The sequence below is a fragment of the Phaseolus vulgaris genome, chromosome 10 (genome assembly GCF_000499845.2).
Source record: "Phaseolus vulgaris cultivar G19833 chromosome 10, P. vulgaris v2.0, whole genome shotgun sequence".
Classification (NCBI taxonomy): domain Eukaryota; kingdom Viridiplantae; phylum Streptophyta; class Magnoliopsida; order Fabales; family Fabaceae; genus Phaseolus; species Phaseolus vulgaris.
Genome location: NC_023750.2, coordinates 2,559,645 through 2,587,410, shown reverse-complemented (window position 1 = coordinate 2,587,410; position 27,766 = coordinate 2,559,645). Strand labels below are relative to the sequence as shown.

The window sequence follows — 27,766 nt, the reverse complement described above, 5'->3', positions numbered from 1 at the left end:
GTTAATCTACACATAAACCGTTAACATTAGCCATGAAAATATGTATCCAATGTTATCCATGTGTTAAAAACACGTGATAATCAAATAAGATTTAAATGAAAGGGTGAAATAATAGAACATTCATAACAAAAGTTGCATACCATATAAGAAAAGGAGAATTGGCTAATCATGACGATGCTCCGGTCTTAGCTAAAGATGTTAAAGCAGGTAAATTTATTTGTATATGAAATTAATTGCTAGTTTTATAGATGATAGATGACTTAATAGTGATATATCTGGCATAACTAAATTGTAAATCGATGTTGATTGTCTCCTTTTATTGGATGTATAAGGTGTTTTCATTTTACTTTAAGCCCAAATTAACATGTGTAGACGTAGTGTTACACATGTACAAACCTATTAGAAAACTCATAACTATTTGTAGGTGTTAAACCAGTTCGAATAACAATCTGTTTAAGCAGACTTGGTATGTTTAATTTTTGCCTTTCTATAATGGTCCTTAATGACATGTATTTTGCGTATTTTTTAAATTGTGTTTTGGATGATGTTTTTATTTATTTTTGAAATCATACTTACAAGTATGGTTTTATTTTTATTATGTTTTAATTTTCTTAAATATTATATAGGAGCACAATTTTACCTTTTTAGTTTTTTAGAATTATTCTTTGAAGCATGTTTTGTGTGTGTTTTTTTTTTTACTAAAACAATGAGTTGGTAAAATTTATTTTATATTTCTTTGTTATATTTTTGCTAGTTCGATGATATTTTTTAATTTTTTTTATTTGTAAAATATTTTAAGAAAAACACTTATAATAATGTTGTAGTTTGTACTTTTATTTAATAAAATATATTTATAATTTTAGATTATATTCGACTAATTATGTTAATTGAATGTGATTTGGAAAAATTGAAAACATTAGTATTAAATTCAAGTCTTCATTGTAATAAAATAAATTCACATGAAAATAAATTTTTAACAATAATAATATAAGGTAGCAAAAAATTATTTGTGACAATTAGAACAATAAATTAATATTAAAAAATTTAGTTGTCTTATGGGTTTTCTTGCTTCATATATGGTAGATTTGTGAGATGATAATAAAATTTGTGTGACAATGATGATGATCATGATTATTATGTAGTTGCAACTTGTGTCTGAATATGTTGTTGTACATTATTATCATTATCATGTAATTATGAACATTATTCTTATCCCAGTTCTCGAACCACCTCATACATATACAAAAATTGAAGTACACAGAACATTCATAAGACAACTTAGAAGGTAACCTTGTGACACATACACTCACATATATATTTTTTTGTTAACTTCCTTAACTATTTTATTATTAAAATTTTCTTTTCATTTTAAATTTATTTTATTACAATAAAATAGGTGTGTGTTTTAGGTGCAAGGTTCAAAGAATAGGTTAAGCCAATTTCTTCATGGTTTCACTAGACTTGATAATTTCTAGCAAAGAGAGAATTGAAGAGAAATGTGTTAAAAATTTAGAAGCACAATTCATTAATGTTCAAAATCTATGTTTAAAAAGGAGGAACCACTTATTAACAGGTTCATATGTCTCAAAACCATTCATTTTGGTTGTCTTCACCTGACTAAAACTTGAGTATTGTTTTAAATGCAACAACTTTTGGCTAAAAGGTTTTACAAGAAAGGGGTGATCTAAAATATTACAGGGTTTTGCTCACTAGACAAAGAAAAAAGTCTTTTGACGAATGTAATGTTAAAACACTCTTCTAGTTTGCTGAACAAAACACAAACAATGTTCTTGTAAAGGTTGGGCACATAAAGCATTGAGATAGAAAATTAACACCATTTCAACAAGCTCTTGATCACTTTTTCTCTTATTCTTCATCTTGGAAGACTATTTTAAATAGGAATTTGAGAAAAGAGTCATTGCAAATCTTGTTGTACCTATTGACCTGTACTTTAAAACTTCATCTTCAACCATTTTTATTTTTCCATGCAACGACATAGATATGCATTAAATGCACTCCATGCAACATTAAAAGCATACTTTTTCTTTAAGCAACATCCTAATAGCTGGTATGAGTTATCAGGCCTAGGTCAAGAACGTTTACTCGAATTAGGGTAAAGCATAGGATTGTACATGGCAGATAGCGTTTCCAAAGTTGAGATAAGGTATGTTAGGATATGTGTTAGCGTGAAACAACTTTAGCATGTCCTTTAAGAGATCTTTAATATTGACTCAAGTTTTGAAAGATTTTCTTGATAGACGTGAAAAAAAAGAACATTCTCTACAACATAAAATAAAAAGAATATTCTCTACAACATAAAATAATCTCATAAAGAATTTCGTTAACTATGTATTAAAGACCTCTGATAGGTCGAATTGGTGAATCATTGATGGCTCATGAGCATTTGCTTTGACCACCTCTTTGCCTTTATAAACTTGAAGGGTAGGCATAATTTAGGATGATCAACGTCTAACATAAAATACAATGAAGGTGTAATGTAGTGTTCCATAGAGCCACAGGCAAAAAGCTTGCCTTTCAAACGATTCATGGATTGTTCCAAAAAGCATTATCGTCTAATCCCTTCTTGGTGAAGCATACACGTCATTATTTGCAGCTCAAAGATGTTTTATTAATCTGTCCAATCTTCAATTCTTCACTAGATTACAAATTTGAGGGATTGATCTCATAAAGCAACGAAACATACCCAAACTTGGTATGCTAAGCTTGATCAAAGGAAGATTTGAGGAGAGAGTTTCTCGGAACTCCCAAAGATTAGTCCATTCAAGAAAGACCTTTTGTGAGAATGCATATGCAATGATGAGATTTGTGTGTGGAGAAGAAGAAGCTAGTTGAGGCAGATACACTTTGAAACTTGGTTCTCTATAGTAAACTATTCTTTATGTACCCTTTTCATCCCTTCTCTTGCTCAACTATCAGACTCTGCATCTTATTTGGCAGTCCAACAACATATAATGGGAAGCTCACCCATAAACAAGTTAATGTCGATCTGCATTTGTCTCATATTCACTTCATTGAAAATCGATTATTTGACAATAACTATATTTTTCAATAATCATTTTATGAACATCATTTTCTATCTTCTTGTATATCTTCTCCTACATCCTTTAATCGTGCTAACAAAATTGAAATAGTTGTGGAAAGTTGAAGGAAATTCGATAGTAAATGACAAATCTTACAAACTCCTTTATATAATCCTTAGACCCAATTTTGTATAGGATGGAAAACTTATCATCTCTAACTTATTAAATTTATGAGAGTAATTAATTATGAAATTATTTTGATAAAATTATTTATAAAAGTTTTTGAAAAAATTATAATAAAAGTAAATCATTTTTTGTAATTAAAATTACAAAATTATAATTAATAATTCTTAAAAATATAAAATAGATTCTATTGTTTTTGTCTCTAGAATTAAAATCCCAATTTATGATTTATTAGAAAATAAATTATTTTACAATCATTCAAAATTATAATATTAAAATTCATATATAAAAAAAAATTATAAATATTTAGGTGAATTTTAATTATTTGTAACAAAAACATCAATGTTTAAATTAAATCATTGGTTGCAAAGTGTATGTATATATATGCATATATTAAATAAAAATATATATATTAATTATATTATGTATAAAAAGACTAATTATCTTAATTTGAATTTTTTTGTTATACTATGGTCTGCAGTTTGTTTTTATGGTCTGCAGTTTGTTTTTATTGTATAAAAAGACTAATTATACTATGGTCTGCAGTTTGTTTTTATATTAAAAATATTAATTAAATATGTCATTAATAAAAAAATAGCAAGTATATTGAAATAAATAATAGTTATTTCTATTTTAAATATAAAGTCTTAGTAATTAATTTCTACTTTATTTCTTCATCGTTTCTCTTTAATCAAACTATCTTAATAATAGTCATTTTTTTTCCTTTTTTACTTATTTTTTCTATTTCTTTCCTCTATTTAACAAACACGTCCTTAATGAAAACCACAGAAAAACATTCAATAATAGAATAAAGAGAAATAGAAAAGAGATATTAATAGTGGTGAAAAGTTTAATCCAGAAATTTAATAAAATTTGCTAAAATCACACTAGTTTTAATCTAAAATCTTAAAACAAAATAGGTTTCTGAATTTTCAATACCTGGATTCCTAATACGACCCTACACCCAAAGACAGTGACGAACTCCTACTCCAAGTTCCATTCACTCTACAAAACTTACATTGCAGATTGCTCAGATTTCACCATCCCATAATTCCTCAACAGATTTGTAGGCACCAAAAGTTTCATGGACGAATGTGGTACCCCTGAGTAATCTTGCCTGCAAGAACAACCACCACTGTCATAAAACTTGACTATGCTTTCATCAAAGTGAATTTTCACACCATAGTGTCTTACTTATTAATTGACATATTCCAATTTCTCATGCTTCCACAAAATATAGGAAAAAAAATCAAGGGTTTGAAAGATGAATTTTTTAATCAAACTGTTAGTATATTCAGGTTTTAAAATGCTAGAAACATTCTTGGTTAACGATGAAATAATCTTACCTGCTGAATCTCAGAAAATTTAGCGAGTAAATCCTCAGGTATAGACCAGCCAAAAATATCAAAATTTTCCTTCATTCTTGCTTCATTTGTACTCTTGGGAAGCACACTATGGTCCATTTGAAGTCCCCAGCGAAGAGCGACTTGTGCAGGAGTTTTGCCTAGCTTCTCCGCAGTCATATTTAAAACTGGATGCTTAAGGACTTCCCCTTTAAGCCAGGTTGTTCCAGGGGAACCCAAAGGTGAATAGCCCTAAATATTTACGATTAAAAGATCTCAGATGAAATATGAAAAATTAGATACAAAATAATGTTTCGTGACAACAGAACAGGTTGGTTTATAAATAGCCACTATAATGTGCCGACGATTCAAGAGTTTAGAGTTATAAACTTACAGAGAGGTGGACACCTTTGGATTTGCAGAAAGCCCTCAGCTTCTCTTGCTGCCATGAAGGATGACACTCCACCTGGTTGACAGCAGGAGGAACACGAGCAATTTCCAGCAAATCAGCCAGCTTCTTGGTGGAAAAATTGCTTACGCCTATAGCCCGAGCCTTGCCAGAGTCAAAGAGTGCTTCCATTGCCTTCCATGTGTTAGGTATGTTCGGTTGCACAAGATTTTCAGGATTGAAGCCCAGTGTTCCTTTTTTCATTGGAGTTGGCCAGTGGATCTGAAAAGACAGAACCCTGAGTTTTAAATTGAGTATATCATAAGTATTAATACACCGAATTTTGAAAACAATGAAAAATCTAAAACAAACCTCGCATACAGTAGAAAGGAAAAAGGAATAAAAATAACTAAAACAAAAGCTGCTAAACAATGCAAGGAATGCTAATTTACATTTTTACATATACTCATTAGTTAGTTAAGGCTTACGAAATTGGAGTTTGACAGTCAGAGATAGTTCGTAGAGTAATTAGAGTTTCAAAGTTGGGGCTGCAATAATTGGAGAACTAAGACATGTGGATTATAAATTATAAAAGGAGGTTGAGAAGGAGATTTAGGGTCCGTTTGAGTAAACAACTTAATTAAGGGTGGATTAAATAAGTTCTTGTCAGCACTTGTATTTAAACTGTTTCTACAATGGAAGAGAAAATTGGCTTAAAATGTTTTCACGAGTTATCCTATTGTTGTGGGAGTTCTGGCCTATCCTGAGAATCATTTGTACTCTTTTTATGTTACTAGAAGCCTTTCTTTCTGTAGTTCTGTTCCAGTTTCTATCGGACTCTAGACAAGAGCACATACGGTGGACAACGAGAGACGAGGTTTAACAACTAGTTCCTAGTACACTGTAAAATAATTTAGAAAAGAAAATTATCATGCACATAATCTGTTCAAAAACCATTATACATTTTATTATTAATCAAGAAGCCATGGCTATCACGGTGATTCTCCAACAATAAAAATTTAGTTTAATTACCTTTATACTCTCAGAAACAGAAAATAACTTCAAAGGGACTGTTCCTAGTATATTCATATCTTACACTACAGTTTCACAACAAATGTTGAAATAAAACCCAAAAAAATAATCACCACATTCAACAGAGAAATTGCGGGTAAGAAAATCATCAATTTTGGATAAAATTGTAATAAGAATAAGTTAGAGAAAATTGTGAGATTTAGTGATATTACATACAAGATACAAGTCTACATAATCAAGCTGCAAATCTCTCAAAGTCCTTTCCAATGCCTGAGGTACATCTTCTGGAGCATGATCAGTATTCCTACAGATCATCTTAAATCCTTGAGTTATAAGCAGTGAAGACTATATCACATGCATGAACATACTAGAACTATTAATTTGGCTTAAAAATGGAACCAAACTGATTAATCTAGAATCTAAAATCAAACCAGAGTTTAGATGTAATCCACAAATCCTCGCGCTTCACTACACCCTCCTCAAACAGCTTCTTCAACATAGAGCCAATCTGCAACAACAATAATGAATCATTTCCTTCACACATAACATGACCAATACCACTTTCAATGATTTACTCCAAATAGCTAGTTATGCTGTTTAATCGATATAACATGACACCAAATGAAAACAGCTAGAACAAACATCTAGTCGTGACAATTACCTCCTTTTCGTTCTCATAGATTTGAGCACAATCAATGTGGCGGTAACCAGTCTGCATCAAATTAATAAAATCAAAGATCATTATATTGAAAAACAGATTTCCAAATTGTGGAAGTGTGAAAATGGATACTAATATATTTGCATGCACAAGGAGGGAAACAGAAACTAGTTGACTGTTGCTGAGTGCAAAACAGAGAATAATAATCTTATGTAGATAAATAAAGAATTTATTAAGATAGAACAGAAAGGTACAAGTGCAAGAGGATAAGAAGTCCTCAAAAACTAAAGAAATCAAGACTAAATATTAAGGGAATAAAAATAGAAAAATAAGCAAGAAACGCGCAACACAACATATCAATCTCTGTAAATTTAACAGACCTCCCCCGAAGGACCATGTGTAACACTACAAAGAAGCAAGAAAAGCTACTGAATTCATTAGAAAATCGGCATTCAGTAAAGATTCTAATAAATCATTCCAATCAGATAATGCAAACTGAGAACTATAAAACTTTTGAGGAATCTCTCTCCTAGTGCTAAATCCTTTAAAATTAACGCACAAAACTACTAAATATCCTTGAAGCAAACCCAATGTTCACCAAAAGTACCAAAACAGTTATTCCACATAAAAGAAACTGCTGACCAACACAAGAACAAATGAGAACTAGTTTCAAAACTCAATCTGAACATGCAAGGCAGATAAAAATCTTTGAATCTGAAGTAAATTACTCTTATCAATTCTATTAAGAAGAACAAGACTTGACCATGGAGGCAAAAATCGATTTCCAAAGACTAATATAAAAGGAAGGAAGCATTATCAGTTTGACAGTGAGAAACTGAAAATAGAATTTGCTAAAAATATTAACCCAAAGACTCAAAGCCTCTTATTTGGATTAGAAGAAAGATAGATTGAATCCAGCATCACATAAAATTAACTTAGAGAATCCCCTATCATGCAAATTTCTGAAGAAGAGAAAACTTCCAGGAAGCAGCAGATCGAGCTGAAGAATAAAAACGAGTTAGAGAACCATTGTGCAAACGTATATAATTTCTCGATGTAACTGTATGATCCAAGGTTTTATGCTAAGAACTTATGTGGCGGAGCTACATTGTCTCAGCAGTGCTACAATAGGATTTGACTCATTAAAACAAGTGATACACTTCAGGTGATAAAATGTTTTTATGAGTAGAATAAATCAGTAGTTAAGGTTATCATAGATACGTAGACAGAGTTGGATTACGATAGCAAGTGTATGTTGGCAAATGCTAGCGAGGTTCCCACACCCACTTTTTTTTAAGTATATTAACAAATTATACTTACTACTTTATCATCTAAAGTATATACCTTGTCAATGTATTCTAACTAAAAACAAGTACATTAACAAATTACTTTGTGCAAGAACAACTAGTAACAATCAACGCACTAAAAGTAATAAATAGTAAACATTAACACACGTCAAAATTCATATTAAAATATCATGAATAAAACTTCACTCAAGAAAAATCATATTTATAAAACATTTCCTGCCATGATTATTCTACAAGCAGCACCAAGACAGATATCACCACCACAATTCTCATCACTACTTTTATTAGTATCATTAAGAATAATTAGATTTAACAAACAAACTTTTATATATATATATATAATAGAATATAGATACAGATAATACTCCATCAATTTGTAAATTATAGATAATACTAGAGTTTTAAATTAAGTATAAAAATAATAACGTATTTGTCCAAATCCATTATCCATATTCAATTTAAATTATTAAAATATTTTAATATATTTAATATTTTATTTTAAAATTTATATAATCGTAATTTTTTTATCATTCGATGTTGAAGAGAAAAAGACGAATCTTCTTATATTAATATTATATTTCTTTTGGTTCGATTTTGAGTTTTTTGAAAAATTATTTAATAGATATCTAGAACGATGATTATACTCGTGATAGTAGAGATCAAATATAAAGATAATGATAGATATATGTTTTCACTTCAAAAGAGCCATACTAAAAAAGTGAGGTATACTCAAATTCACACCACACCATGCCAATAACAGCCACGACAGCGACTGTAATCATGTCCACAACGGTGGTGAAACATATAACGATCATGAGAATGATAATGACTACCATCTTCATGATGCGACAACAATTATGAAATGCTCATATAAGTCGGCGCCTGTATCATCACAATCATTATTCTGCTACAACCATGACCATTGTGAGAGACGAAACATGATAAGATTATAATTACAGTCAGATTGGAGGCATTTATCCGCATCTGAAGAGTTTTGGAGTGCAATTAGAGTCACATCACACGATCACATACATTCATGCACAAATATAAGTCGATCAATGAAATGTAGCGGTAGGTTAGTAGTAGTAACAATGATGAAGAGAAAGGCAATCGAATTAAAATTGAAAAGAGGATGAAAACGGTGATTAAGAAAACCTTGATAGCAGCGGCGACGGCTTGAGAAACAAGGCCAGGATCGGACTGCCACGTTCCCAAGGCGATGGAAGGGATCTTGGCTCCCGTGTTGAGTTCGAAGAATGGAATATCGTTCGACATTTTCTTCTCGCAAACCGAAAGTGCGAATGAAACGGTGATTGAAAGCTTCTATGGCGCCAGTGTCAGTGTATTTTATAGTGCCAGATCTATTTTATAGTGTTTGTTTGTGTCACGTTTTGGGTGCCACCGATGAAACAGAGTATGACCGAGTAGTGCGCTCGATTTAGTCTTTTTAGAACTACCAACTATTATTACTGTGGAGTCTCTTGCACTTTTTTAACGCAAATTGAAAAAAATATACCACATACCAAAAAATTAATATTTTAATAATTTTTAATTTAAAATATTATTATATTATTATATTTAAGATTTTTACGTCAGAGTCATCTAACTGACTTTTAATAATAGTTTGTTGTTGATACACAGTAACATTTAAAAACTAATTTAATATTTATTATGAAGTATATTTAAGTGTAAATCAATTTCATAAAATTGACGTGAGGTTTCACTATAATGAAAGACTTTAATCTCTAGTTAATGTGGAATATTAACATACTTCCTCACGTCAAGACTGTCAAAGACTTTATATTATGGATGATCCGATAATAGGTGGCACGATAGGTCCAACACAAACACTCGTTAGGATAGATTCGAAATGGTTTTTATACCATATTACAAAGTGAACTTTAAGTTTAATTCAACTCCATAAAACTGACTCATAAGATTGAAGTTTACACCCACTTTTATACAGAAAAATATCTTAATCTCTAGTCGACGAAGAAAAACTAAATTCAAATTATCAAAATTTATTATATAATATATGTATTCAATATATATACATTAACAATAAAGACACTTCATGTGTGAGAAAGATATTATATGTGTGATAGTATCATTCTCTCTTTTCTCTTTCTCTCTCTTATGCTCTGATGGTTGTAAGAAGATATTGTGCATTCATTCCATTATATTTCACTCATGCCTCTCATACATTTGAACCGAAATTCTAAAGTGGAAAGTGACAAAGATAGGAAAATGATGAAGAAAGATTTGATTTTCTATTGAGTCTCGTATATTTTATTTTTCACTTAAATATTAGAGAAAATAATTAATAAAAATTATTTTTTTCCAAATTATTTCATCATCTTGTTGCTATATATGATCGAATGATCATACTTTTCACTCTATTTGTTTCTTTTTATTTCTCCCATTTTCTTTCTTTTGAATGAAATTAGGTTAACATTTAGTGTGATCTTGTTGAATTATAATAATTTTTCTTGTCAATATTAAAAAATAATGATAAGAAAATAATTAAAAATTCTTAATTTTTTTACACATTATTACTTATAAATTTTTAATTCAATAATAAATTTTGAGATTAATTTTTTAATTAAAAACTATTGAATTATGTAATTCAATATTTTTTTTTCTCTTAGTTTAATTGTTAAGAATAAGTTAATCTATAAATTATTGGATTCAAAAAAGATTAGTTAATTTATCCTTATAGAGTCCAACCACATCAGAACCAATCTTGATACCAGGTAGAAAGTTGAAATCAGAACAACTTTTATTTTGATTGTACAAAATATAGAGATTACAACCACCTTAAAGTATTGTTGCAATAATTAAAACAAATTTAGGATATATAATCCTTTTATCTGCTACATAACTACTTTATAGAACCTAATTACCAAATTTATTTTTTCATAACTGATACAACACTACATGCTACACAACAACACTTGACTCACTTCCTTTGTTTTTGAACTTTTCTTCTTTTAATGAATACAAACATTGAATTTTGAAATAATTTAGGCAATGTTTTTTTTACCTCTAAGGATTATTCCCAGTAGAAGCATAGCTTGAAGAGCGTGAACCATTTCTGAGTTTAGGATCTTCAGAACGAACCATGTAATCAGCAGTGCTACGATGCTGTTTTTCTCTTCCATTTGAAGAAGAAGAACCCTTATTTCCATCTGAATCTTTCTTTTCACCCAAATAATCACTGGTGCTATCATCATTCTTAGAACGCGATGGAGAACTCATTCTTCTTGATTATACAATGTGCTATATTTCTTCTGTGTTTGAGACTAATGAACACGATGATGGCCATGTATTTGTATACGTAGAGATGCATGTAGAATGGAACTACCAAGTAATTCATCCACAATTCCATTTCATAGTCACAACATGGTTTCAAATGTTGAATGTTTCAATTCAGTCTTCATAATTTGAATAACTGTGAAATTGCAAATGTTTTTCATGGTTTGATCATGAAACTGCAACGAGTTCTTTTATTGTTGGTTTTATATTATTATTCTGAATCTGTCTGTGAAATGGTAAAAGGTTTGAGTTTGAGGTGGAAATGGTTGCATTAATGTATGGAATGTTCTTGTGAAATGCATTGTGTTTTTGGGTGGAGATTGAGATCAGAACCGATTTAGCGTGCTTTGATTTTCTTCCAGAGCCCATTTCAATGCATGACCACACGAAACAGAGTATTCGTGGTGTGAAACTTTGAGTGAGTCTTGGTAATTAAATTCATGTGAAATTTCTGATTATTTTCAACGTTTAATGTGAAATTTTTAATCTTTTGCATCCTTTGATCATATGGGTGTAACGAATTTCATGGAAAATGAAAAGAAAAAAATAAAGTGGGTTGCTCTGTTAATTGTACAGAAAACAGAGCATGAAGAGTATATTATAATATTTTGCTCTGTTATTTCAAACTTTCTTACATATAAATATATAAAAACATTCTCATTCTTTTCATGTAAGAAACTGTGAATGCGGCTTTATTTCCCAAGTAATAACTTAATTCATTATTTTGCGTCTATTCTATTTTTTTTTTGTTCTAATAGATTTTGGGTCAGCTATTATAAAAAAAAAAATTGATTTTGGTGTCATTATTTTAAATATTTTCAATTTAATTATATTTTTAAAAATAAGTTAATATAATTTTTATTCCGAAATGAATGATAATAATGTTATAAAAAATAATAAAAGGTATCCTGCACGATAAGTTATCATTCAATTAAAAATACAGGTTATATTTTTCATACGCGTAACGATGTCTAGACACTTTCAACAAATTTATATAGAACCAATTTATACCTATATTTTATATTATTTTTCATAATTACAATTTTTTTAATATGCATACTATTTTTAGTGACAAGTTATCAAATGGTTGTATCCACGTTTTCTAAATATTTTTAAAATTTTAATTTTATTAAATTAATATATAACGTAAATTTATAAATATTATTATAAATTTTAATATATATATATATAATGAATTTAGAATATGATAATCTTATAATTTTGTAACAATAAATTCTTTCTTAAATAAGAAATTAAACAAATTACTATTGATGAGTTTAGCTTAATGAATTTATTTGTTAAATTATAACAAATGGGTATATTATTTTTTAAAGGATAAATTATATATATTAAAAGATAAAAATTATTATTATATATTATTTGTAACACTTATTTCTAAAAAAAATTATTTAATTATCTTGAAATTAAAAAATTATTTAACAATTTTTTTATTAAATAAATACATTATTATTTTTTATTAAAAGATGAATAATCTAAATACGGTACACCTTTTTTTCACACAAATATTACTATTATTATAATTGTAACAACGTATATTTAAAAACATAGAAACTCTCCCCCAACGGTGCCTTCTTTATTTCTTTTTCTCTCTACCTCTCCAATCTTCTCCTTTCTTTCTTCATTTCTCACTTTATACATCATCTATAATAGAATCTGATCGCACCACGTTAAAACTGAGAAGTTAAGGAACATTTCTATCCGATCAGATCTTCAAACAAAGTAAGCTCATTTTTTCTCTAAAGATCATTTGTTCTCTGTTTTTCCTTAGGATTTAGTCATCAATCTTGATGGAGTCAGTTGAGAAAAAGTAATTCTCTCAACTTATTTTATTATATACTAAATTTCTATTATGTTTGGATAACTTGCATTATGCCCTTAAATCTTAAAGCTTATTCATACTGGGAGGATAAAATTCTAAAGGTTGCTTGGAAAGCAAACAATTAAGGTAATGGAAGCTAACTTTAATTTTTTTTTAATAGCACTCTAGGATAGAAGATCTGGATCTGGAGGGAAGTGATTCCAATATTCAATTTCTCTTGTAGAAATGTTGTGTGTTTATATATTGTGTTGTTTGTTTATATATTATTTAAACTTGTAGAAATATTATATTTTTATGGTTTAGTATTTAAGTGTTGTTTTTCTTATGTTAAATAGACTTTTGAATGTTGTGAATCGTGTTTTGAATGTTGCTGTATGATGAAAATGGTATGGAATTGAATTCATACATTTGGGATAATGTATGGACTGATGTTTGTATGTGTATAATGTATTGATGCCTATGTGATAACAAAGATCTCCAAACTTCACTGATGATCTAAGTCACATAGACTAAGATATTAGATGGTGAGAAGCTGATGGGGCATTTCATGCACACCGTGACATATGAGATGCACGACTTGAGTTGTATTGAACTTACCATAATCCTTTCTATTGGATTCGCTGGTAATCTTTGGATCAAGTGTTAGTCTCTGATAGGACTTACTTCATAGGGGTCATCCAGAAGACGTTATTTATTATTATGTTTGTTGAATATCCTAGATGTGTAGATCCATGTGAGATCTATGTGATTGTTTTAAGTTGGGATTTGAAGAAGATTGAATAATTCTGAAATTGATTCATATAATTTGGTTTTCTCTTTTGATTTAATTATGCATATTATAAAATTATATTTTCACTAACTTACCCTAGCTTTTCTTGCTGTGTTGTGAACTGCGATGAGTGTACTATGTATACGAGCAAATGATCATACATGTGTACTAATGTTTTAAAATATTTTTTAAGACAGAATATAAAGGAGGCTCAACCAGCCATATTGTTATCGTCATTAAGGTGAAAGTACTCAAGGTTCAACTTTTACCATAAGTCGTTCAAACATACATTACGATCTGACAATCAGTAGGCAGAGATACATTCTAATATATAAGAAGTAGTTATACAAAACAAATATGAAATTACAAGTAAATATTGTTTTACGCCCACATATCGGGTCCAAGATATTTTCATTAACCAATATATTTTCATTAATATTAGATCAAATAACTCCTCAAAAGACGACTCTGGCTCATTGTGCGAGGTGGTGACATTTTCTGCATTACCTTCGGCATCCTTCATTGCCTCGTCCATACCTCCATCGATCCGTACTACCTTCCCTTCCACGACAACTTTATCGACGTCGTATTGAGTGTCTTCGGCAGGCATGTTGTGGAAGAAGGCCACTTGACAAAGGCCTTGATGGAAGCAGTCATCGCTTATATGCAAAATAAAGATTTGGCACTTCTCCACCTCGGCGATTAGTGCTTTCTCTCTCTCTAGCCTCAACATTTTCTTTTGTGCGCTCGGCCTTTTCCACCTCCAGCTCGGCTTTTAGGGCCTCCTGGCTTTCTCAACTTCAGCACTGTCTTGGTGCATTTTCTCCTTAAATGCTTCCATCGCCTCCAATGTTGCCTTTAACGGGCTTGTAGACTCGGCCATCTCAGTCTTCAACTTGGTCAGCACCACGAAAAAGGTTTTTTCTAACTCTTCTCCAAGAGTGCGACCGACCACTAGTGCTCGACTTTGGAGCACGATGAACTCCGTAATTAAGCTATTCGTGGGGACGGTCTTCAATATGTTCTCCTCTTCGGGTGACATTGCAACATGGACACCCTACGCCAATTGCAGATGTGTGTCGAGCATGGAAACCTTCTAAGAAGAAGAACCCGCCTCTACAGTTTGTTAGGCCGCCCTTGCGAGCCGACCCCTTTTCCAGATCACAGGTGGGACGGTGGTGATTGGAGGCACTATGTCCACTAAAACAGTCGAGTTGCCCTTTCCGACCATCTCGAAACTATTGAGTTTTCTTTTGGTCGTCTGGCGTCTTAGTTGTGTCAAATAGTCCCCTAGCCCTAGGTCCACTCGAGACACCATGGCTGCAAAACACAAACGAATTAAACACATCACCATAATGAATACAGCCAAGTCCATAAGAATCTACATACCAATAAAATCCATCCACCTCTTGGACGACCCGTACAACGCTACCAACTCCCGAGTAAGTAACTTAGGAGATGGTCAAGAACAACAAAAATTTCTCTATCCCGCGTAGTCAACGAAGGCCTCGGCCAGGAAACAATTCTTGTGGGGGTTTGAGTCCAATGAAAATGAAACTTTGTCCTCCCATCCGTATCGTAAAAACAGGGTCTGCCGTCCAACTCCACGAAAATTTTGAAATATTTTTCTTTGAAGTTTTTGTATGACGTGGTGTAAGGTGCGAACCGAATACTCCTTGATGGACTTGACAAAGACAACCAACTCATGGGAGTACTCGAACGGGAATTATAGTAGAACAAAAATGATTGCAGCATAGGCAATATCTTAAAAATATCACAAATAATTCTAAATGGCTGAAGGGTCGCCCACGAGTTGGGATGCAATTGGGTCGACGCTACATTGAGGATCTGAAGGATCCCCATGGTGAATTCATCAAAAGGAAGGGTGACGTGTAAGTCAGAAAAAAAAAATGTATTATACACAAAAATGAAGTCGTGGGGTGCGTTTTCCCGAACGTGGCACACTCGGTAGGTATAACCACAAATATCGGCCATCAATGCGTTTGAGGGTGAATCTCGTTTCAAGAAGGATACTTTTGATAAGAATTTATCCACAAATTTTGGATCCCTGAAGCAAGTAGGGAATCTAAGACGCGTGGATCAATCCATTTGTAACTCGGTCCGTCTGACTTAGAGTCGTCTGAGTCACTCAGGTCTCTCGCACTGCCAGATGCAGTGCAACAAAGGTGTAAACACTTCCTCGAACAAATGATGTCCTATTTATAGGAAACCAAAGAGGAGAGAGGGTACGCCCGAAATCGTTATATCCATATTCATCCAATGGCTCACAATATTCGGCATATGAAACGACACTCAATCCCAACCGTTAGATGTTTCTGATAACAGTTCTAATCAAAACACGACTTCATTTTAAAAAGCAAACGTCAAACCTCCGTTACGCATTAAATGCCTCCAGCGATCACATCTCACCTCAAGAACTCCAACGGTCATCTTCGACTCTTTAGAAATTCATTTTTTCGAATTTGGAGACAAGTGTACCGATCGGTTCTGAACTAGCCCGAACTATACTAAATCTAACTTTGAGATTTTTCTCCTCTGAACATTTTTTTATGCCAAAAAACTTGGTTTCTGAATAGAAAATTCTCAAAAAAAATAAAAAATAAAGATGAAAAACCTTTGGAACAAGTTTTAGAAATCTTCATTGATCGCAATCCCCATTCCAAATTCAATTGTCATATAATTTGTTTGAAATTATTTGATAAACTAAAACTATTTTATTAAGTATTGAGATATTACCAGATTTTTTTTTTCAAACCTTAATACTGGATTCAGGATTTTTTTACCAAATTATACATCAGTATATAAAATTAAATTCATAAATCGAATTATACAATTTGATATTTACATTTTAAACCTAAATCCAATGTTAGTTTGAAGCTTCCGATGTTCATACTTCAAAGAGAAGGTGTTATTGATTGTTCAAAGGATACTTTTGAAATCATAAAGAGATGCAGAAGAACCAATGGAAAAGTGGAGTTGCATGCAAAATTTGTCATTAAACACTTATTCAACCATCCATTATATCACTGTGAGTTAGTGAGAATGTAACATCTCATCTTAAACTATATTATTCATAATAATCTATGACTTTTATTATTCAAATTTTAATTTTATTTTGAGAAAATATAGATTTTCATGTGTTCTGTATAAATGAATTTTTAGAAATTTCAACATAATTTTTTTTTTAAATGTTAGTTTTTGACAATGTTACACAAATATGATTTTTTTTTTTTAATTTTTAACTGTTCCGGCCAGTTAAGGATTAAGAATAATTTATCTTGCTTAAATAATAACATTTGTTGTTTTCATCGTCTCTTCATGCATTTGCTTTGTGCGGTTACAGTTCTCTCTCTGATCACAGCCACAACCTCGGTTCCGTTCTGCACCGTAGAGAATGGGCGGCAACGACGATCTTGGATTGTTCGAGTTGAACACAGGAGCAAAGATACCTTCCGTTGGTTTGGGGACCTGGCTCGCTGAACCTGGCGTTGTTGCTCACGCCTTGACCACTGCAACAAATGTTCCACACTTCATTCACTACTCTTTTCTATTCATTTCATACTTTCTCTTTCATTAAACTGCAATCTTTTTGGAGTGAAGAGAGTCATAGTATTGTTAAATGATGAGTTTTGAGAGTATCTGAATTGGTATATCTTTAATCAAGGGTATTCTTATACGGATTCTCTTGACTATTTTAGTAGAAAAAACAAAATACAAAGGACAGCTTTTACAAGAATTTAGAAAAGTTACATTGTAGTTAGGAGTTTAGAGAAGTTATATAAAAGGGGTTTTATAAATTATTTGGTATGTATTTTTCTTATAATTTTGCTTTCTTAGGAGTGATTAGGTTAGGAAGAACTTTGTTCAAACAGATGGTAAGAAGTTTATAGATATGTGTAATCTATTAGAATGTTCATCTCACTTGATGATGAGAAATTTGCTGGTAAAAGTTGTTATTATGTCATCTAGCAACAATTGACGGAGAAAGAAATTCAATCCTTGGATTTGATCTTTTTTTGTGTTTTTATGAAAAATGAGAAGTATCCAAATTTGAGCCATTTTTCTTTATTTGTATTGTGGTTATTTGCTTGACGGATTTGTCTAGTAGAGTGTATGGTTTTGGAGGAAAGATGGGTTATTATAGTGGATGATATTGATGCAGGTTGGGTACCGTCATATAGATTGTGCGCAAATTTATGGCAACGAGAAGGAGGTCAGACTCATATGCTTATTTTAGATAATCTCATCTTACTTTGTTTTCTGTTTATCTTTGTAAATTTGTTATCGTGCAAGGGTGCTTTTATATTAATTTTATTTGTACTAGTAATTTGAGGTTTGGATGAGGACAGTTTTAAAATAGACTCATTCTAGTTCTGAAGGAACTGTGGTTATTTATGCCTACATACTGGAATCATTTTCGTTGTATTCAATTTTATAGAGAAATAAGAAGTGCCAGAGTTTTGTGTGTATGCTGCATGTTGTAATTGGTTTAAATTGGTCAGAACACAATGTTAGAGTTTCTAGCAAGAAGGTTATGTCCATAGTAGACCAGTGCTGCTTGCATAGATCAAGCTGTATATATGTTTCTTCTTCAAATTTGTTTGATATTATGATTTTGTAACTACACATAAATGCCCCTAACTATATGTGACTTTTATTTTTCTTGTTTCAATTGTTAGAATAGATATTTCTAAGTAACTGCTCGTATCAGTAAGTATTATAAATATAAATGTAATTGTTAGCAAGATTATCTTTTAACACCAACAAAATTCAAACAACTTTCAACACACATATTTGTGTGTGTCTGTAACCAAAGTCAGAAGGTACAGTTTGATAGCAGGAATGCAGACTGTGTTGCACCTGCCCAGACATCTACAGCAGAAAAAGGAAAAGAAAATTGATCAATACAAAACACATAATAATATAAAATAAATTTTATGCTTCAAGCTTAGAATATATAAACTGAATACGTGGTCTCCTCAAGGATTTAGTCAAAATATAAGCAGGGGGATTATTTGAGCTGACAAACATAGTAGTAATCTCCTTGGACAACAATTTCTCTGTGATTATGAGAATCAATATCTATATGTTTAGTTCTCACGAAACACCAGATTGGAGACAAGGTAGAGAGGTATCTGATTATCACAATAAAATTTCATTGTCTGAATTTCAAAGAACTTTAGTTCTTGAAGGAGTTGTTTGATCCACACCAACTGACAGTGGCTAAGGCCATAGTCCTATACTCTGCTTTAGCACATAGAGAAACACTATTTTGGTTTTTGTTCTTCCAAGAGATAACATTTTCTCAAATGCATATACAATACCCTATAGTGGAATGATCCCAACATCTATCTATAATAGACCACGCCCAATTAGCTTCACAAATCACAATAACTAGAAATTTCAGTATTTCCTTTATCTTCATACAACAACCCTCCCTTACGGTCTTAATTCCAATTATCAACATTTGGAGCCTACTTGACTAGAATAACAATTCCCAATGCTAAGTTAAACTTTGTTTCATCCCAAATTTCTGCAATTTTCCAAACCACGCCCTTAAAGATTGTTTAAGCCCATGGAGGGCCATGGTAATCAAGACCATATATTGGAGTGTAGCCTTGTGCTTTAATCGGACCTTAAATTGGTTAGTATCACCATTTAGGACAAAATTTAATAACATATAGCCATTTTCAACAAACCACCTTCTGTTAGGGGAAAAAGAACCAACTCCCATGTACTATTATGTACAAGAGTCTGCATTTCAATAATTTTGACTTGTCACCGTGTAGGGAGATCCAATGTTTCATGAGAAATTTGGGAAGACAAAGAAAAATAACAATGATAACTCAAAAAATTTCTGCCTGATTCTTGTGTTTCTTTCTGGTTATCGTTTGCAAAATTCTGTTTTCGTTATCCTTAAAGTGCTAGACACTTTAGAATGGATTTGTGCTTAAGCTATTCCTGAAAAAACTTGTGTGGTGAGCATGGAATTCAATTATCATGACTTCCACAACAAAGTATGAGGTTAAGAAATTTACTAGTTTGAATGATTTTGGATTGTGGCGGTTGAAGATGCATGCTCTTTTGGTTCAACAAGGCCTCCTTGAAGTGTTGGAAAGTGAATTCATGCTTGATGTAGCCATAGAGAAGAAGGACAAGAAAATGTTGTTGGAGAAGGCTCACAACACAATTGTTCTTAGCCTCTGACAAGATGTTGAGGCAAGTCTCAAAGGAAAAGACCATAACAGGATTATGGTCTAAGCTTGAGAGTTTGTACATGACAAAGTCTATGATGAACCGTCTCTGGAACAAGCGTTGTACTCAAAAGATGAGTAGTGAAAATGCAATTAGCGAACAACTGGATGGTTTTAACAAATTGATTCTTGATCTAGAGAATATTGACGTTCAAATTCATGATAAGAATTAGGCATTTTTGTTGTTGTATTCTGTGCCTAAGATGCATGATAATTTCAAGGAAACCTGGTTGTATGGAAGAGATATTCTCTCTTGAGGAGTTTAGGATGTCCTCAGCTCGAAGTTTGGGCGTTTGGTGTTTGAGCTGGATTTGTATCAAGGGGAAAAGCATCTACTAGTGATAACAAAGGATGCAAAAGGTCAAAGTTGAGGATGCATAATGGTGGAGCTACATTGTCTATTAGATGTTACCAATGCAAGAAGCATGGTCACACTAGAAGTTTCTGTCCATAGAAGCAGAAGAAGTATAATAACCTTGACAGATCGTCTGGACCTAGTAGATAGTCTAGTGTCGATAGACCGTCAATGTTTGGTGAATTAACTCTGGTTGAAGATGGCTTGAATCATCAAAGATCCTCATGGTGTCAAGTAGTACTAATGATTGTGAGTGGATAATAGACTCAAGATGTTCATTTGATATGACATTTAACTGTCTATGGTTCTAGGAGTTTATAGAACTTGAAGGAGGTTCAGTTCTTCTTGTAGATGATAAGTCTGGTAAGATAAATGGAGTTGGAACCATCAAGATTGGTCCGCATGATGGAATTGAGAGGGTGCTTGAAGAAGTTATGTTTATACCTAACTGCTTGAAGCGTAATATGATATTCCTTGGTGAGCTTGAGAAAAAGGATGTCTTTAAAGGAGAGAGGAGAATGTTGAAGGCCTCATGATTGTAAATATGTTCAGCTTGTCTAGGTTCACCATCTGCGCTAGCTTGTTTTGTAGATAAGTAGAGATTTTAGTCTGAATTTGTTTCTTTATTTAAAAACACAACTTCAGTTTCCTCATACACAAAATGCCATTCTGAAAAAAAGTTCCGTTACATCCCTAAAATGAGTTTCAATACATATATGGTCATCTTTTTTTTTTTCTCTCTTTTCTGCTACCATTCTGTAGTTTAAAGCAAGAAACATAATCCAGGCCACAATAATGTGCATTTCAACTTTGAGTACATTTTGTAGAATTGATTGTTTTTATTTAGTGTTATAAGTTATAACTCGTAGCCACTTTTTCGAAAACATTGTTTTGGTACTCTACTCTCCCTCTACTAACTCTTTTGTAAATTTTATGTAGATTGGTGATGCCTTGAAGAAGTTGTTTGCTGATGGTGTAGTTAAGCGTGAAGATATGTTTATCACCTCTAAGCTATGGTTTGTCTTTTTTACATTTACACATATTCGTAAAACTATTTTGTAATTACATTCTTTGTATCTAATTTAATTTGTCCATGTTTTAGGTGTAATGATCACTTGCCGGAAGACGTCCCAAAGGCTTTTGATCGAACTTTACGTGATTTGAAACTGGACTATTTGGATCTCTACCTTGTGTGTAAATCATAAACTCAACTTTTTCTGCATCAATCTATGTTTGAAATATCATGCAGTGTTGTTGACTTCATATACTTAACGTCAAAAGCTTTATTTTCCATGTCTATATTCTTATAGATTCATTGGCCAGTGAGCGCAAATAACGGGCAGCTTACCAAACCTGACATAGCTAGCACTTGGAGAGCAATGGAGGCACTCTACAATTCTGGCAAGGCTCGAGCTATAGGGGTCAGCAATTTCTCTGTAAAGAAGCTTCAGGATCTGTTGGATGTAGCACATGTGACTCCAGCTGTTAACCAAGTGGAATTGCATCCTTCATTTCAGCAACCCAAATTGCATGCTTTCTGTAAATCCAAGGGAGTGCACTTATCAGTGAGTATGCAAAATTTAAGGTCGTTATAACTATACATGCTACATAAATACACATGCCTGATTATATTTATCTTAAAAGAGTTACTCAGTGTGGTAGAAATTTTGTATCAACTTCGGTGTTTACATGCAAAAAGGTTTTGTGACCTACTAGGGTCGGCCTAGTGGTGAGGGGTATCGGTAGTATACATGTTGGAGATCTGACATATTAAAACATTTCTTAGTATATAAGTAGAGACAAACCTCACTTTATAAGTTGATTTTATAAGATTGAGTTAATTAGACTTAAAATTTATATTTTAATATAGTATCAGAGTCATTTTAAGTCTGTCTTATTGTGAAAAGGTAACTTACTAATGCTCTTCTTCAGGGTTATTCACCTTTGGGTAAAGGACTCAGTGAAAGTAATATCCTTAAAAATCCAGTTCTGCACACGACTGGTGAGAAGTTAGGGAAGAGTCCAGCACAAATAGCTCTAAGATGGGGACTACAAATGGGTCACAGTGTACTTCCTAAGAGTACAAATGATGCTAGGCTCAAGGAAAACTTCGATCTGTTTGATTGGTCTATACCTGCAGATTTGCTTGCCAACTTCTCTGACATTGAGCAGGTTAGTTCTTTCATGCAATCTTCTGATTGAGAACAAATGTTTTTTTTCTTCAAAACAAGTTCATTTAATACCCAAATCCTGTGTCATGTATCGTTTTGTTTGCTATAGAAGTAAGATATTAAAATCAGTTTGTGGTAATTGCTAAGGCCAATGCAAGAATGTTAAGAAAATTCAAGCATACATTTATGGTGTCATTTAAATTTTCTAATTTACTGATGCAGGAAAGAATAGTTACAGGAAAAGATTTTGTTAGCAAGACATCTCCTGGATACAAGACAACTGAAGAACTCTGGGATGGTGAATAAAGAACAGTTTTCATAATAGCCGTTTTCTTTTCTCAACCAATGCAAAATAAGCTTATCTTTATGATTGTTGTAATAATCTACAAAGAAAATGTTATATCTACACTTTTTGATCTACCTACTTCATTGGTGTTTGAAGGAGACACTTAATAAAATAGTGTTACTTTTACTTTAAGGTAATGATAGCTTGAATATCATTTTTCTATACTTTCATTTGACAACTTTTTATTATCATTTTATTTTAAAGTTTTACTTTATTAATTAAAGACAATATTTTTTTTATTAAATGGAGTTGTAAAGCGGAAGTGGGAAACATAAGAGTATCAAACGAATTCTTTATTTTTAGTTAATTCATTCCAAATTATTTTATATTGTAAAATAAAAAAATGTTATAAGGAATAGGGTGTTTATGTATCTCCATCTTGGAAATTTTGGACTTTACATTGATAGTTTTTCTTTTTGGAATCCAGTTATTTGATTCTTGACCTTAGGGTGTGTTCATAACTTTTTAAAAATTTATTTCTAATTTGGGTACAAGTTAATTTTAACTTAAAAGAATAAATTCATTTGATGTTTTTGTTTTCCAAAATGATTTATGGAGAAATTCTACTAAATAAAACTTAAAACCGGAGAAGCTAGCTCATTGTGACATTAGTCTTAGAGTACATGTGAGACAGGAAAAATAAAGAAAATATTTTGTTCCTAACATTCTTCTTCCAAAGTCTTCAGTGACATGTCTTATTTGGGATGAGAATGTGTACTCACCCGTTCTGTATTGACTTGTCAATATTTGACATGTAAAATGCTAGTTTTAGTTCGTAACAAGAGCTTGTTTGCATAACAAATATTTTTTAAATTGATACAAAAATAAAATTTGAAATATAAATCTTGATTAAATTAATTTTTTTAATTTTTTTTTCTGATTAGTGCATTGGATTAGTATGAAACCTAAAAAATCTATGCATTTCAGAAAGAGTAAAATACACTATTAAATGTTAAAAAAGCATTATTGAATTTTGTGAATGTGTTATCATGTCTTCTTTTTACCCACACTTTAACAAATACTTAAATTACCATAGGACATTTTTCATTGAATATATTTTCTTTAATTTTGGAATGTGTAATTTAGAAACTTCCATGGTTAAGAATTAGGAAGTTAAAATTTATGTTTTAAAATGTATAATATTTCAGATTGCACAATTCAAAATTCAAATGTATATTCTAAACTATAGAATTTGGAATAGATAATTTTAGAATTTTTAAGATATGCAAGTTACGTGGGTCAGTCGTCCCACCTCACACTTAGTCCGCATGGATTACAGATTATATGGGGCGAGCCTAAACAAACCAACAGATTGAAATAGACAGCTCGTCCCACATTTTTTCTTATTCGGTTACAGGTTGGCCTGCACAACCTGCCCCACATCGCCATCCCCACTCTTCAACATTAAGCTGTCACTTCTTGATAATAAAATTTTGTCAAGAATTTTTCTCTCTTGACTCATTGATGAGTGTTTCTTCTTGCACTCCGTCAAAGTTCTTCCTGCAGAAATAGGTGAAATGACCAAATGCTCCATCTAATTCGCCCTTATTCTAGAAAGTTCTTTTTGAAACACACTTCGTAAAAGTAATTCCAAAACATATATACGTTCTAGAAAGTTTATTCTGAAAATTCTATTTCGAAAAACTTTTTCCATAAATTATGGACAACATTTCTCGAAATACAATTTATGAACTCCAGAAAGTAAGTTCCATAAAATTTTCTAGGAAAGATAATCTAGAAGTCATTTAAAAAAAATAGGGTAAAACAATACTTTTGAAAGTTAATGGGGGTGCAGGGAGAATTTTGATAGGGTGTAGGAATAAACACCCATCATTTACAACACAAGTTGGGTAATTACTCCAAGATCTTCGTGCTGAGATATTCAATATATGAAGAGTATTCAAATGGAAAAATTGCAAAAAATAATTTATCACCCTACTATGTGGTCCACTCCTTAATGCAAATAAGAGTAATAAATGTTAGGCTTTTTCTTCCTTCACCTCCATCAATGTAATTTCTAGATTACCTTTTCTGGATATCTTCCAGAGCAACCTTTATCAAATTTTTACACTACAAGAAAATCATGAAATAGAAACCAATTTTTAGAAACAAAAAATAATTAGTTACTATAGTGACTAAATTAGATTTTTTTTAGTCTCTACAATAGTCTCTATTATTGTTAAATGGTTTCTAAATTGATATCTAATTAGCAACCAAAGTTTTTTCTACCAAATTTAGAATCTAAATAATTGGTAGTTAAGTAGCTAATTAGATACCAATTTAGAAACTATTTAACAATAATAGAAACTAATTTAGAAACCAATTTTTTTTAGTCTCTATAATAGTCTCTACTTTAGTCACTATAGCAACTAATTATTTTTTGTTTCTAAAAATTGGTTTCCATTTCATGATTTTCTTGTAGTGCTAGAACATTATTTTTGGAACAAGATTTTCATATAAAATGCATTCTGTAACGAGTTAGGTGCATCACTATTTTTGCTAATCCATACATTGTTGATCTTCTAATGTAGACAAATCTATTTCACTTCCAACTTTGATGGTTTTAGTCAATTCATCATTCACATCAACTTCAAAGTATTCCAATAATTTTGAAACCACAACTGGAAAAGGAAACTTGTAATCAATAACTCTCTTAGACTTGATCATGTGTTCCTTCATCACATAAATCCAGTTTACCTTTATTGTGGTCATTAGGCAGTACATCAATATAAAATCCTCGTCGGTGAGCTAACATCATTGCACCCCTAGGTGTTAGTTGTCATGTAGTGATATAAGCTAAAAGTTTGGGAGTTAGCTTGAGATTACCTGCATGAAACCGATTGAAAGGAGTATTCTGATCCTTCAAACAAGAAGGATAAAACTGCATCTTGTTGAACTCACGGATTTCAGTTATGTTTCGATTACCAATCTTTACTTACATTTTCGTCTTCTCCACATTCCATGTTGTTTATCAATAGAGAACTAAATTTTGAGGATTAGGAAGAAGATCAAGCAAGCCTTGAGTTTTTTTTGTTCCCATAGTTTTTCTCTTCTTTTCTTTAATTTCAGTGTTTCTCTATGATAGCAATTTGTATTTTTGATATTAGAATTCAAAGTACAAATTTATTGAATCTTGATTTAATTATTAATTGCAAATTTATTGAATCTTGATTTGATTATAAAAAATGAATTAAATTAAATGCTATTGAGAATTAATTCGTGTAACTCGTGTAATTCATTAATTGAGTTGATTAATTATTTAAATTTGAATAATTAGAGAAGTTTAGAGAATATTATAAGAGGAATTGTTTGATTATTGAATATGTATTTTTGTTTTAGCTTTAAATTCAGGTTTTTTTTATTACAGTCATTCTTTCAATTCGTCCTACATATGTTAACTTATCGTGCAGGATACCTTTTATTATTTTTTTATAACATTATTATCATTAATTTCAGAATAAAAATTATATTAACTCGCTTTTAAAAATATAATGAAACTGAAAATATTTAAAATAATGATACCAAAATCAATTTATTTTATAATAGCATGACCCAAAATCTATTAGAACAAAAAAAATATAGAATAGACGCAAAATAATGAATTAAGTTATTGTTTGGGAAATAAAGCCGCAATTCACAGTTTCTTACATGAAAAGAATGAGAATGTTTTTATATATTTATATGTAAGAAAGTTTGAAATAACAGAGCAAAATATTATAATATACTCTTCATGCTCTGTTTTCTGTACAATTAACAGAGCAATCAACTTTATTTTTTTCTTTTCATTTTTCATAAAATTCGTTACACCCATATGATCAAAGGATGCAAAAGATTAAAAATTTCGCATTAAACGTTGAAAATAATCAGAAATTTCACATGAATTTAATTACCAAGACTCACTCAAAGTTTCACACCACGAATACTCTGTTTCGTGTGGTCATGCATTGAAATGGGCTCTGGAAGAAAATCAAAGCACGCTAAATCGGTTCTGATCTCAATCTCCACCCAAAAACACAATGCATTTCACAAGAACATTCCATACATTAATGCAACCATTTCCACCTCAAACTCAAACCTTTTACCATTTCACAGACAGATTCAGAATAATAATATAAAACCAACAATAAAAGAACTCGTTGCAGTTTCATGATCAAACCATGAAAAACATTTGCAATTTCATAGTTATTCAAAATATGAAGACTGAATTGAAACATTCAACATTTGAAACCATGTTGTGACTATGAAATGGAATTGTGGATGAATTACTTGGTAGTTCCATTGTACATGCATCTCTACGTATACAAATACATGGCCATCATCGTGTTCATTAGTCTGAAACACACAAGAAATATAGCACATTGTATAATCAAGAAGAATGAGTTCCCCATCGCGTTCTAAGAATGATGATAGCACCAGCTATTATTTGGGTGAAAAGAAAGATTCAGATGGAAATAAGGGTTCTTCTTCTTCAAATGGAAGAGAAAAACAGCATCGTAGCACTGCTGATTACATGGTTCGTTCTGAAGATCCTAAACTCAGAAATGGTTCACGCTCTTCAAGCTATGCTTCTACTGTGAATAATCCTTAAAGGTAAAAAAAACATTGCCTAAGTTATTTCAAAATTCAATGTTTGTATTCATTAAAAGAAAAAAAGTTCAAAAACCAAGGAAGTGAGTCAAGTGTTGTTGTTGTTTTGTAGCATGCAGTGTTGTTTCAGTTATGAAAAAATAAATTTGGTAATTA

At 31.4% G+C, this 27,766-nt stretch overlaps 2 protein-coding genes across 2 annotated transcripts; one reads left to right on the top strand and one right to left on the bottom strand.

The window, feature by feature from the left end:
- Window positions 1–4,033: 4,033 nt before the first annotated feature.
- On the bottom strand, window positions 4,034–9,353 carry LOC137819462 (NADPH-dependent aldo-keto reductase, chloroplastic-like). The gene is made up of 7 exons (XM_068623318.1): window positions 9,108–9,353; window positions 6,649–6,699; window positions 6,419–6,495; window positions 6,204–6,291; window positions 4,962–5,237; window positions 4,571–4,819; window positions 4,034–4,341 (listed from the first exon to the last, which is right to left on the bottom strand). The coding sequence occupies exons 1-7, from the start codon at window positions 9,225–9,227 to the stop codon at window positions 4,255–4,257; spliced, it is 948 nt and encodes a 315-aa protein (XP_068479419.1). The 5' UTR covers window positions 9,228–9,353; the 3' UTR covers window positions 4,034–4,254.
- Window positions 9,354–17,180: 7,827 nt separating this feature from the next.
- On the top strand, window positions 17,181–23,155 carry LOC137818849 (NADPH-dependent aldo-keto reductase, chloroplastic-like). The gene is made up of 7 exons (XM_068622478.1): window positions 17,181–17,417; window positions 18,060–18,110; window positions 21,446–21,522; window positions 21,609–21,696; window positions 21,817–22,071; window positions 22,439–22,678; window positions 22,900–23,155. The coding sequence occupies exons 1-7, from the start codon at window positions 17,292–17,294 to the stop codon at window positions 22,981–22,983; spliced, it is 921 nt and encodes a 306-aa protein (XP_068478579.1). The 5' UTR covers window positions 17,181–17,291; the 3' UTR covers window positions 22,984–23,155.
- The last annotated feature ends 4,611 nt before the right edge of the window (window positions 23,156–27,766 follow it).